The following is a 14,231-nucleotide window of genomic DNA, read 5'->3' on the forward strand; positions in this document are numbered from 1 at the left end:
GTGTCCTACATCCTCGACTGGATTGTTTTCCACACTTAACCATTAAGGTGGCTATAGTATGAGCACAGACAGCCTAAAATCAAACAAGTACTAAACCAATACAATTTCAACTTTGAAATAACTGAAAAAAAATCAAGGAGGATACATGCCAAAATGTTAACGTTTAGCCGAAGATTGTAAAATTACAGTAAATCTTTTATCCCTTAGAGTTCTTCAGTGTCTTTCAATTTGTTAATGCATTGCCATTGGAAACACACACACACACGAACACACAGACACACACACATACACGTAATTTTAAAATTCAAAACTAGATGATTTGACTCTCATAATAAGCCTAGTCAACAAGACCCTGTCCTGGAAAAGACTGATTTATATGGACATATTAGACATGGAAACTTGATCAGCACTGAGTCACTTTTTTTTTATTTCTCAAAAGTAACAATAAGTAAAAGGAGAGAATTCCTGAAATCTATTATTAGCTTTTTAATCGTTTGTGCATATGCCAAATTGAATCATTATTTTCAATTGGTACCTTTTAAAGCATATAATTATAATCAGGAAACAGTTTAAATGAAATGTTTGTTATTTGAAACCCATTTTTCTAGTGAATAATCCCCTTGAAAGATAGGTGGATATTATTACAAAGCAAAGACACAGACAAATATCTAATACTTTGATGTGTGTAATTCTCTCTTGCAAATATAAACATATGTGCGTGATAAGAAAATACTAATAATTATTTACTCATAAAAGTGTCATTGCTTTCTATGAAATTGCTATCTAATATGATTTTGAGTAGATTAAATTATTTTTATGTACACTATAGCCTTCCTTCTGATAAGCATTCAGTCACTCATTACTTCCCACCTTTGTATTATAAGTCTTTGTATCTTATCTGTAATGTAAGACTGTAAATTCCTCAAAGTTGTACTTTATTCTTTTTGCATAATCCACAGTAGCTTGAATTGTCTCTTATAGATAGTAGACATTGTATATATACATATATGTGAGTTTGGGTGAATGGACGGATGAATGGATGGATGGATGGATGGATGGATGGATGGATGAATAAATGGATGGATAACTGGAAAATATGGATGTGGCTGGTTTTATTTTATTTGGGGGTAATTTTTTTCTCCAAGGAAACATATAGTCACATGACAGTTAATAGTATAAACCACGAAGAATTATGATTGTCCAATTATAAATAAAATAAACAAAAAGTAACAAACATAAGAACACTTGAAGCCACAAAGTAAATCAAGAGATTTTCTGCATAAGTGTACCAAAACCATGAAGGATCACTCTGAAACCCTGGGCTTAGCTAAGTAAAACATCTTAACTACTTTGGAACACTAACTTTCTATATTTTTAAATAAATATTTTTAAAAAAAGATTTAGATGAGATTTAGGTTAACAAAGCATAATGTTATAGTCTGTGAAATTAAGAAGGCTTTTCCAAGCCTTCTGATAATACCTGACAAACATTTTGCCTAGCACTATTGAAGTATTTGAAATAGCTTCCAGTTTAAGATTTTACCTTTTACACTTTTTGACTTATAACATTTCACTATTAAGTGTAAAAAAGAAAAAAAACTATTTTGAGTGTTATGACTTTCTCCCATCCTATTTTTAATTTGAAAATATTCCATTTTTTAAATGTTTATATAAAATTCTAAACCATTATATCAGAATAAAGGATAGGAGATCATGAGAATTAAATCAACTAACTCACACACACACACTATATATATAATACATATCTATTTTATATACATGTAAAATATATTACACTGTAAAGTAAACTGTAAATGCTATGATTTTTTAGCAGCATGGTAATGCTGGTCTCTGATATTTGGACTGCCTTTCTAATAATTTAAAGACCATTTCTGTCTAGATGATGTCTCATTATATCACAACTGAAGAACCGAATTATATTCTTTTTAGACATACCACTGAGTAATCAGCTCCCTTCAGAATATTTTGCCTTAATAATGAAAACATTTTAATAACTAAACTTATTACCCACTGAGTTACTGTCATTATAGCATACTAAAACAGAGAAATTTCCTGGAATGAGAAACACAGTCTCCTAACTGATATTCGTTAAGGACAATTTCTTTAAATGTCTTAGTGTGTAAATTCTTAGTGTGTAAGGATTATAGTTTCTTCTTCCTTCGTGTCTCCCGTTTTCCATCCACCTTTCATTCTTTCATTCATCCCTTCCTTGTTTTTCCTTCTGCCTTCCTCTTTCCTTTCTTTTCCTTCCCCACCTGACAAGTATGTCTAAACTACCATCATTAAACATAAAAGAGATTTCCTATTTGCTTTCTTTCAATATCTGTGTACTCAACTGATAACATTTTACCCATGCTCCTTAAAGTATTATGTCAAGACTTATAAAATTAGATTTTCTATCCCAAGAAAAGTAACAGAAAATTTTGCATGAAATATGTGCATGCATAAAGGTTTGCTCTGGAGATGCCCTAAACTAAAGCCATTTGCTCAGTAACATGTCCTTAATTTATTCCGAAAGTTTAGCATGTATGTAGAAATTTGGTGTTTTATTTTACAATGTTAAAATGTAACTTGTGTATGAATTGTGAGTTTGTTTAAAAAGAGAATTTAATGATTTTTCTATAGTTACCTATATTTGTTAAAACTCATAAATAATATTTTCTGATTTATACTTATTCAGTTGCTGGAGTTTTCACGACATCTCATTATAATCTTTTTCAGAATAGAATAAAAATTTAAAAAAGGCATTAGTCAAGAAATGTCATAGGACCTAAGTAACTATTTGGGGAAGCATATGATGCCTGTAGTAGTACTTTTCCAAATGTCTATTTGATGAGGGTTCACACAGACAGCAGGTGTTCCTACAGAGTGTCTGAGAGAAGGAAAAAATGAAACACTAATTGGTTCATTTTTGTGCCAGGAGTGATAAATTCTATAACACCATCAATTATGCTTATCAAGATGTCTTAAATTATTCATTGATCAGTACAGGGATCTGCAGACAGTGGTAGTCATTTGGAACTTAATAATATTATTTGATTTCTACTTTTAAAACTCCATCTAGCGTAACCATATCTATGCTTTTCCATGTATATATTTTGCTACTAAGAATTTCAGTGTATTTTCAAAATAATATTTTGTGGAGTTTTAATCTAGCTTAGTGTGTTGAACAGAATTTGTTAACATAAAAGTTTTAATTCTTGTCAATTATCATCAGTTTACTCTGTGATTCTTTGGTAATATGCTGTTCTGTTTAAAGTGTCCTTAATTCAAATAGATAATAGAAGGAAGACAGGATTCTTTTTTTTAAAGAAACTACTTGAACTCTCAGAATTACTATGAGTTTTAAATGTCTAATAACATAATCTCTTAATATATCGAAATGGATTTGGAAAACTAAGTTTTAGTGATTATTGCTGTTCGGTTTTCCTAGATAATATTATTTGATTCTTCTCTTTCAATACCTTTTCATAATGTTTTAGATTTCACTGTATTGAAAATATCCAAATATAAAGGACAGAAGCCTTATGAAATATACATTTTAATGGTGGATGTGCTGCTAAATTGCAGTCATCTTAGACAAGGAACTTAAACTCCGTGCTTAAATTTTATTATCTTAAAAAACCCAGAAAATTAGACAGATATTATATATTTATAATAAAAGAAATATTATATTTTACTTTATGTTGTGAATGCATCTAGCTTTAAGGACATTCTCTAAACTCGGATTCCCTCTAAGTTTAGGTAAGGACCAAGACATTCTATGGGAAAGTGGGAAATTTTACCATATGAAGAACAATGACAAAAATAATATTTGAACATAGTTTTCAACTATGGGAATTATATTTATTAATTATGGATTATATATTTTTGAAAACTTTGTAAGAAGTGTTGCCTATTATTTGTCTATTTAGCAATCACTTGTTTTGGCATGAATTAATGCAATTCATTACAGAAAACTTTATGTTCTTGAATATGATTCTTGATTCTCTGTGTCTCTGTCTAATCTTTTTTTGGGGTCCCTTTATGAATAGAAATACTTCATGTATTAGGTTCAGCATTCTGTTTGCCATGCACCCCTAGATGAGCTCATTACCCAAGGGTCTGAAGTAACAGCTGCTCCCTTCCCCTCCACCCAGGCCCAAGAAGGGTGTCATGTTCCTCTTTATAGTTTTTCAAAATAAAAAAGTGTATGTAAAAACAATTAAGGAACATTTACATTTTAAATCAGCAAGCATCTTACTATGTTTCAGGACCTGACCGTGCATAACTTATTGTTTAATGCTCACAACACACAAACCATTTACATGTATTAAGATGATAGAGGATTAAAATTAAATGTAATTTCTTACAGTACTTTAAAATTATCTCCATTATAATTGGAGATTATAATACTAACTCATAGTATTTCAAAATAAAAGAATTGACTTTTATTTTGAAAAACCTCATTGGAACTATTAAACTGTTTGTTATTACATGTAAAACACTTATAGCAATGCCTGGCATATGTATGAGTACCGTGTGAGTGAGGCTCTGATTATCATGTGGGTACTGGGACTTTTTTTTCTTTCCTTCATTCTAATTCAGTAGTTGCCAGAATGTAGTGTACAGTAAGAGTTACTGTATCTGGTTGTATTTGGTAATTTTCAAGGGTGATTCTGGTATACATGTGTGTATTCATTTTGTGTTGATGCTATAATATTTACTATTTTAGTGACAGAATTGATCATGTTTCACTGTAGAAGTCTGAATACAGTTCCAGGTGCATAGCAGGATTGAATGGATTGGATTTAAGCAGTTCAATCACTCTTCCTGTTTTATGCTAAAGTTGTTTTTTCAGTCTTCCAAAATGAGTTAATTTTTCTGTGACTCTCTCCTGTTGTTTTCCTGTATTCTGTGTATTTATTTTGGGTGTGAACATTAGTTTACTATTTTGTTAAGTAGAGATAATGATGCTTGTATTTCAGAATTTTTTTTGAGAATTGGAATTAATATATGTTAGTGGTAATTTAAATAATAGTACCTGGCATAAAGGAGGCATTCCATAATTGGTAGATCTTGCTGTCATTTCAGTATTTTAGTTTACTCATTAATTTTGTGATGTATATCATTTAGTGTGTCCCAGACTTTATTCCAAACAATTATTTGAATATCTGCTTTTGTCAGATATGGCTGCCAGATTTGTTTATATTTTGACAACTCTCTTGGCGAACAAGGTAGAAGAGGTCCCTAATCTCATAGAGTTTATATGCTAGTCAGGAAAAATAGTATCTAACGTGCTTCTTAACAGTGTATTTATATTAAGTGTTTGAATTTATTTTTTATTTAGATGCCTTTAGATTATTTCATTATATCATTGATTAGGTTGCCATTGTTATTACTTTATAGAAGATTTATTCTAATCACTGTGCTTTTTTCCTCTGGCAGCTCTTTCAAACACTTGATTGGAGGGCTGGATGATGTTTCTAATAAAGCATATGAAGATGCAGAAGCTAAAGCAAAGTAAGTGGATTTTTTCCTTTGGCCTTAATCTTGATTGAAAAATGATTTTGAATAGAAATAAGATCAAATATTTTGTTGGACTTGACACATCCCAACACTCTAACGGGAAACAACTCATTACTTGACAGACCAAAGAAGCAAATTCTTCAAGATAATTATTACATGGTATGTTTACCTAGTAGTATGTCTCTCTTCAAACACAAAACTTTAATTTTGTGATGAAGACAATCTCAGGAAGAAAAAATGTTTATTTTAAAATCTAATATAAACAATTAAATGTAAACGTGTTATTTGTCCTCCAGAAAATACTGTCTGAACAAATGGTGGTTGTGTTCCACAGTTACCTGTCGAATTGTATCAAAAATAATAAGGCTAGAAATATTTCCCTGTGCTAATTCATCATTACTTTGAACTTTGATGTTACTAATATGAGAATGACATGAGATGGTAAATATCCCATTAATTATGATGTATACAAATACAATTCTTTCTACAAGAATAATTTGATTACAACAATTTTTTTGACAAAGATTTAAAGTAAGTTGATATTAGCTTTTTCTGCAAAATTATTGTTATTTTTAAAATATCAGTAATCTATATAATCCTCCCCTTTTTCCCCAATGTAATCAGTATTTAATAGCATATAGCATACTTAAAGGATTAAATTGACAACAGTTAGCATTAAACAGATAGTTCAGGGCCAGAATTTGATGCATTGGTTTTGTAGTAACCTAAAAATCAAAAGAAGTAAAATAATTTATTTTGCTTTGAGACTCCATGAAGATGAAAAGTTTATCCTATAACTAAAATATTAATAATTATATTCCATGTTAACCTAATAAAATTATGTTATTTTCAAAGCTGTATGAAAATATTCACAATTTCTCCTCTGTATCCTCTGCATAGCCCTGAGGTCGAATGTCTGTAGTGCTTCTGCTAAGGTTTGCTTAGGAAGTTACACAGGCCAGTTGTAATACCGGACTCCATGCAGTCACTGAGACTGCTTATGTTCTGGATAATTAGTATTAATTGTCCTGGTTTATTTCAAAAGGCTAAAATGCACATTGGTATTCAGTTTAGACTTTAGTTTCTAGTATTAATAATAATTCCACCGAGGTGGGAAAAGATGCCATTTAAGGTACCTTATCAGTTTTTAAAGTTATAAAATGGCCTTTGTTATGGCCTATGCTATTCCCATTCCTATAGGAATTTTTTTTGATATATGTTAAAATTCATACTTTTATAATTTATGTCAGCTTTTATTTTCGTGTGTGTGTGTCTGTGTGTGTCTGTCTGTGTGTGTATGTGTGTATGTGTGTGTGTGTATCTGTATGTGTCTGTGTGTGTCTGTGTGTGTGTCTGTATGTGTCTGTGTCTGTGTGTGTGTGTCTGTGTATGTGTGTGTGTGTGTATTCTGTTAAGGGTCTCATTGGTCATTGTATATATACATCTCATATATAATTTACATATAGTATACATGTAATTTTATATGTATTACAATTTATATAATTATACAGTATTAAATATGTGTAGCATATATATATATAATATATATAAAACAACTGATGGTAATCTTAAAAATTCATGTACAATCCAGTTAAGCAACTATTCTTAGTTACTAGAAAAATTCAAGAGTCTTGTAGACTAATGTATTTTTGCTGCTTTCCTATTAAACTTTGAAAGTTTAATCTCATTTTTCCTATTAAGATCTGGAAAAATTTTCTACTGGATGCTTTTGTAGAACTCCTGTTTATTCCACTTAAAGTTGAGACCACTATCATGCTTCAAATTTATCAGTGATGGGGAAGTGACTGAGTTAGTCATAGGTTTCTCAGTGTCCTATTGACTTTATAAAGACAACTGTGTGTGGCCGGGCGCGGTGGCTCAAGCCTGTAATCCCAGCACTTTGGGAGGCCGAGACGGGCGGATCACGAGGTCAGGAGATCGAGACCATCCTGGCTAACACAGTGAAACCCCGTCTCTACTAAAAAATACAAAAAACGAGCCAGGCGAGGTGGCGGGCGCCTGTAGTCCCAGCTACTCGGGAGGCTGAGGCAGGAGAATGACGTAAACCCAGGAGGCGGAGCTTGCAGTGAGCTGAGATCCGGCCACTGCACTCCAGCGCGGGCGACAGAGCGAGACTCCGTCTAAAAAAAAAAAAAAAAAAAAAGAAAAAAAAAAAGATAACTGTGTGTACATCTCCTGAATTCTGGCCATTCACAGATTCACTTGCACATACTTCAATTAAAAGTAGTAAGCAAGAAAAACTGAAACAATCAAATTCAGATATTCAGACAATTAGAGGTAGGTATGGCAACAATTCTTAACATTGTAAGAAAATCAGTCAATATGAAAAACATGAACCTGAATAAAGGCCAGAAGCCTTGGGTTCTGCTCCTGGCTCTGTCATTACCAGATAAGTGATTTTGGTCATGAATCTTAATACCTCTCTCTCAGTCTCTGTTTTCACACTTTTAAAATGGCATTTTTGAGATTTAATTGATGGCAGTGTATAAAAATGCTTTGCAAATTCTAAAGGCTATAAAAACATGTCGCTAGGCTCATACCTGTAATCCCAGCACTCTGGGAGGTCAAGGTGGGTGGATCACCTGAGGTCAGGAGTTCAGGTCAGGGTCACCTGAGTTCAGCCTGGTCAACATAGTGAAACCCTGTTGCTACCAAAAATACAAAAGTTAGCCAGGTGTGGTGAGGGACACCTGGAATCCCAGATCTTCAGGAGCCTGAGGTAGGAGAATCACTTGAACCTGGGAGGTGGAGGTTGCAGTGAGCCAAGATCACGCCATTGCACTCTGGCCTGGGCGACCAGAGTGAAACTCTGTTTCAAAAATAACTAACTAACTAACTAAATAAATAAATAAATAAAGTATATCACTAGAAATAACTAGAAATATACCTTAGTGCATTTGATGTATAATTGAATTTACAGATTCCATGTCTATTATGTTGATCAGTTTTACTTGGACAAGAAGTCTTTAATCTTATGTAAGCAACATACTTTTACTTGAGTAGCATATTATGAAATTAAACCTTGCTTAGAAAACATTAATAAAATTATTTTTAATAAAACAGTAACATTTGATTAAAAGAGACTTCAATTCTAATTAAAGAAGAAAGAAGAGCAATGAAATGACTACCTACATCAAAGTAGTTTCAAATATTGCTATTTGGAACCATTGATTTGATAGATTATAATATAGCCATTATGTTCATAATTTTTCCCCCAGTTTTACTGAGGTGTAACTGAGAAATAGGAATTGTATACAATTAAAGTGTATATGACATGCTGATTTGCTATGTAGGAATACATTGTGAAATGATTATCACAATCAAACTAATTAATACATCTACCACCTCATATAGTTACTTTTGTGTGTGTGGTAAGAACACTTAAGATCTACTGTCTTAGCAAATTTCAACTGTACAGTTTTGTCGGAATTTTCTGCTCAGTTCACACTAAACCCAAATGAATGTATAGTCCATGTTTTTTAATATTGATTATTATTTAGATAATGGTAATTGCTTGATGAAACATGTCTAAAACCTTTGATCCAAATTCTAGTGCGGCTGATAATGTGATCTTTATTCCTAAAAACAGCCAAATAAGTAAATAAACAAATAAATAAATACTGGAGGAGTTATTGTTGTGTCTTATACACTGTTAGCATTTTATCATCTTCTAATAAATAATTAATATCGGAAGATTTCTGAAGTGTAAGATAGCTCTTAATTAGGTGTCCTGTCACTCAAAGAAGGCAAACTGTGAATTATTCCCTAGAGAAAGCTTTCTAGTTGAACTATCAAGTGTAAAACTCTATTTGAATTAGCATTGTTGTTTCTCCCTATTGAATTTCTTCCCCTTAACTACTTGATACTTTCACTTTGTATTTCAGGAATTTATAAGGGTTGCCAATAATGCAGGGGCTAGGAACCAGCTCTAATTTGTTTAAAATCTGGGATATTTCTGTTAATGCCTCTAAATTTTTACAAGGATCACAATATCTTGACCATTTAGAAAGACAATGTTAAGTTGACTCCACTTTGTAAGCTTTATTTGTTTAAGGTCTTCTTGATGTTTTGGAAAACCTACGGAAGATAAGATTAATATTTCTGGTCGGGCGCGGTGGCTCAAGCCTGTAATCCCAGCACTTTGGGAGGCCGAGACAGGCGGATCACGAGGTCAGGAGATCGAGACCATCCTGGCTAACACGGTGAAACCCCATCTCTACTAAAAAAACACACAAAAAACTAGCCGGACGAGGTGTCAGGCGCCTGTAGTCCCAACTACTCAGGAGGCTGAGGCAGGAGAATGGCGTAAACCCGGGAGGCGGAGCTTGCAGTGAGCTGAGATCCGGCCACTGCACTCCAGCCTGGGCGACAGAGGGAGATTCCGTCTCAAAAACATATATATATTTCTTAAAACTCAACTAAAATGATTATGTTAGTTATCCATGGGAAATCATTATTGATATTAACTCATTGACTATGCCTATTTGGGTAAGAAGCGAAAAAAAGTAGGACTGACTGTAAAGATTGATTAAGTTGAGACATTTAGAAACTTCAGTGGTAGCATAATCAATCTCAGTGGCAGAAAGATTTCACAAAATGTACAGACCAACCCAGTAAAACTACACCAGGCACTCAGCTCAGATAGATAGTCTAGGAAGACTGGCTTGAGAGAAATGTTCCAGTAGAAGTGGTTCTCAAAACTCCTCTACTGCAGGATAGGTGCCCTCAGTCTGTCTCGTGAGATATATTTTCTACAAAGATATTTGCTCTTGGCAGAAATTTTGCCGATATGGCATGCTTCTCTTGATTGCTGCTAATTATCTACTGAGGGCTTCTCTTTTTAAAATAGGAAATTATAATCATGAAGACATTAGAAGAGGCAACATCAGATCAAAGTTAAGGTTCACTGAACTTTATTTGGAGAAGAAGGTAGCATGTGTGATGAGAGGTACATATTTTCTATTGATAATATGTATTCATTCATTTAATAAACATTTAGAAATTTACTTATGATGAGTCAGACATTGTGCTTTATAACATGCACACCAGATAGAAAACACATTTCCAATACCAAGGATCATCTTACAGCTCAGTAGGGAAGCTGGTATGTAATTCAATGAATACTTTCAGTATTTGGCTCTAAGAATAAGTTATAATAATTATTATGAGATAATAGTATTTGGATATAAAGTTAATCTCTATATTGAAGCCTGTCTTATAAAAATCATAACCATCCAGAAATATCAAAAGAAAAATTAAATATCTTATTTTGTTAAATATTTCTGACATATATGTATAGCTTGTATCTTTGATGTCTTAATTGCTGAATACTCAGCAGTTACAGGCAAAACAGCTATTTCTTCAAATAAAAAAGCATATATATATATGTCTATATATGTCTGTATATGTGTATGTATACACACACACACACACACACACACACACATATATAAGCCAAGATAGAGAAAGAAAATGAAAACAATCTAAACCAAACACAACTGCTATTACCTATCTTTGTATTTTACAGTTGTACTTATAGTGCATTTTCAATTTTATATCTCGCTTTATTCCATTTAACATCTGTGTTAGTCTGTTTTGCATTGTGTAAAGTAATACTTGAGCCTCAGTCATTTATGAAGAAAAGAGGTTTATTTGGTTCATGGTTCTACAGGCTGCACAGGAAGCATAGTGCTGGCATCTGTTCTTGATGAGGCCACTGGAAGCTTCCAGTCATGGCAGAAGGCAACATGGGAGCAGGCATACACATGGAGAGAAAGGGAGCAAGGGAGATGCCAGCCTTTATTAAACCACCAGCTCTCACTCTGTGAACTAAGAGAAGGAGCACTCACTTATTATCATGGGGATGGCACCAAGCCATTCATAAGAGATCCACCCCATAACCCAAACACCTCCCATCAGGCCCAGCCTCCAGCACTATGGATCACATTTTAACATGAGATTTAGAGGGGACAAATATTCAAACCATATCAGCATGTTCATATTATAAACATTTATAATACTATTATATACACTTCATGAAAATCATTTTAGTGGTACCTGACAACCCAATGAATAGAAACTTAGACTTCTAGACTGATTCAAGTTGTAGCCTTGTTGATTCAATGTATTTTGCTTTTAAAGGTAAGATCTCAATTACTTTTTAAGGAAAAAAAAAAGCACCAAACAACAGAAACACCTTCGAATGTGTTCCATCCAGCAACACTTCTCAAACTACTTTGTGTCATGACGTTCATAGAAAATCAGTACAGCATTTTGCACTAATTAGTTCAGCTGCCCTAGGCTCCATCCTTCAGTTTTGAAGGCTAATGGGATTCATACCTAAACCCTTCAATGGGAAGTTCTGACAACTATATGACTATAGATGTGTAAATGCACTTAGTTTTTATCTAGATTTGTGATGCCCAGTATTGTTCTTTATAATCTCCTTCTCTTGTCAAAATCTATGTAAAGCCTCCAAATGAGCATGGACAGATTATTTTTAATCTGTAATATCCCTTGGTATACATAAAGATTTAAAGACTCCTTGCCGTGGCTCTGCAGTCCCTCATGCACCAGCATCACCCGTGTTCATTCACTTCTTCATATGCTTTCATCTATTCAACAATTATTTTCTATGTGCCTACAAAATGCTACATATAAAATAATGAAGAAAATAGATAAGTTTCTTGCCTTAATGGAGCTTATGGTCCAGAGGGGGACTGAGGCATAAGTTAATCCTTCTGGGAAGTCTTCTTAGGGGAAGTGACATTTTAACTAGATGTGGCCTGAATTCTGAAGAATTAGCTGGTGCTGGCTAGGCAAGAATTAGTTGGTATTAGTTAAGAAAGGAGGTACGGAGAACGTTTTCATAGAGGAACAGCATGAAAAAAGCCCTCCAAGTAGGAAGCAACATTATATAGCCAAGGAACTAAACTAGCAATATGTCTGAGACCTAGAACAAAAGAAAGAAGGAGATCAGAAAGGAGAGAATGACAGAGACCAAACCTCACAAGGCTTTGTAAGCCACATTAAGAAATGGGGAAATCACATCAAACTTCTAAGCTGGCTAATGAGATAAGTTGGTTTATATTAAAACTGGGCACTTGTCTCTGTGATGGAAGGGGTGTACATTGAAAGCAGGGAGAATAATCAGAATATTTTTCATATTAAAGCTGATAGTAAACAGGAATAGAGTGAGGACAATGTGAGTTAACAAAAAGCATTTAAGAGATATTGAGGTGGCGAAGCCAGCAGGTCTTCAGAAAATAGATATAGGTGGTGAAGGGGGAAAAGGTCAGGGAAAATGCAGAGTTTTGATCTGAATATTGGAGAGAAGTGATGGAATTCACTAAGGTAGAGAAGGATTATATGATTGCCAGGTTTGGAGAGTAGGATCATCATGAATTGATTTTTTTTTTTAATGAGGTACTTTTGAGATATGGTTAGGTCTGGTGCTCAGAGAAAAGATTGTTATCAATTTGAGAATAATGAATATTTAGATGGTAGATAGAAATTGTAGCTGTGGATGAGATGGAAGTTAGAGAGTGAGAAGAGCATGGCACTGAGGATTGATTCTTGAGGAATGTTAGCATTTAAAGGTTAGAGAAGAAAGAAGAATTTGGCAAAAGTTAAAGAAAGAAAGCTGATAAGGAGAGATGAAAGGTAGAAGGAACACCACATGCACAGAAACCAAGAACAGACTCTATGTTTTAGTTTGTTCAGGCTGTTATAACAAAATACTGTAAACTTAGTGGCTTATAAACAGTAGAAATTTATTTCTGAGTTCTGGAGACTGTGAAGTCCAAGATCAGGGCACCAGCAGATTAAATGTCTGCCCCTGTCCTGGTATATAGACAGCCGCCTTTTCACTGTAACCTCACATGGCAGAAGGAGCAAGAGCTCTCTGAGGTCTCTTTTTTAAGGGCACTAGTCCCATTCCTGAGAACTTGCCCTCATGACCCAATAGCCTCCCAAAGGCTCTTCCTCCTGACACTATCACAATGGGGATTAGATTTCCACATACGAATTTAGGTAGGGGGCAGTGCACAGTCTATAGCAGTGTGCTTCAAGAATAGGGGAAGAAACAATGATATTATAGGTTGCTGAGAATTCTAGTATGTTACTTAACAAATTGGATTTAGCAAACCAGTGGGTTCAGTTTCACTTCACAATGGAGTGCTAGGGATGGAGCCCCCCTCACAAAGACTACAAATGAATCTGATTTTCAGAAAGAGGAGTCAATGAACTTATACCAGATAATAAGACATTTTAAGTAAAATCGCCAAAAATGTGTAAATGGAAGATTCTGAATCTTCAGTATTGATGGAGATGTGAGCATGTTAAATCTAGTAGAGAAGAGAGTTTGAGACTAAGCAAGTGGGTCTCAGGTCCTTTTAACTTCATGACAAAGGCAGACCTCTTCAAAGGTTAACAGTGAGACCATCTCCACAGATGAGATTTATACCACTTGGTCATGTTATTTCTTGGTTAAGAAGGTCATTACTTTTCAGTCTTATACAAGGTAGCATTCCCTTAGTTTAAAGTATTGCCCTCCCTCTAAAGAACCTATAAAATATTAAATTCTCCTAAGAGGAATAAGAAGATTTTCTTAATATTGTAGTATAAATTTGTACATAAACTATTTTTCCTGCAAGGATCGCGTAAGCCTTCCTCTGAGGACA

General features: G+C 33.8%; 1 protein-coding gene across 2 annotated transcripts in view; it reads left to right on the top strand.

Annotated features, from left to right (window-relative positions):
• Positions 1-14,231, top strand: part of PRKG1 (protein kinase, cGMP-dependent, type I) — a 1,321,360-nt gene that overhangs the window by 1,184,647 nt on the left and 122,482 nt on the right. For both annotated transcript variants that reach the window (XM_011938762.1, XM_011938761.1), the window contains exon 9: positions 5,449-5,523. In XM_011938762.1, the coding sequence (XP_011794152.1) occupies positions 5,449-5,523 (75 nt within the window). The remainder of the gene's footprint in view (positions 1-5,448; positions 5,524-14,231) is intronic.

Source organism: Colobus angolensis, unplaced genomic scaffold (genome assembly GCF_000951035.1).
Source record: "Colobus angolensis palliatus isolate OR3802 unplaced genomic scaffold, Cang.pa_1.0 Scaffold177, whole genome shotgun sequence".
NCBI classification, from domain to species: domain Eukaryota; kingdom Metazoa; phylum Chordata; class Mammalia; order Primates; family Cercopithecidae; genus Colobus; species Colobus angolensis.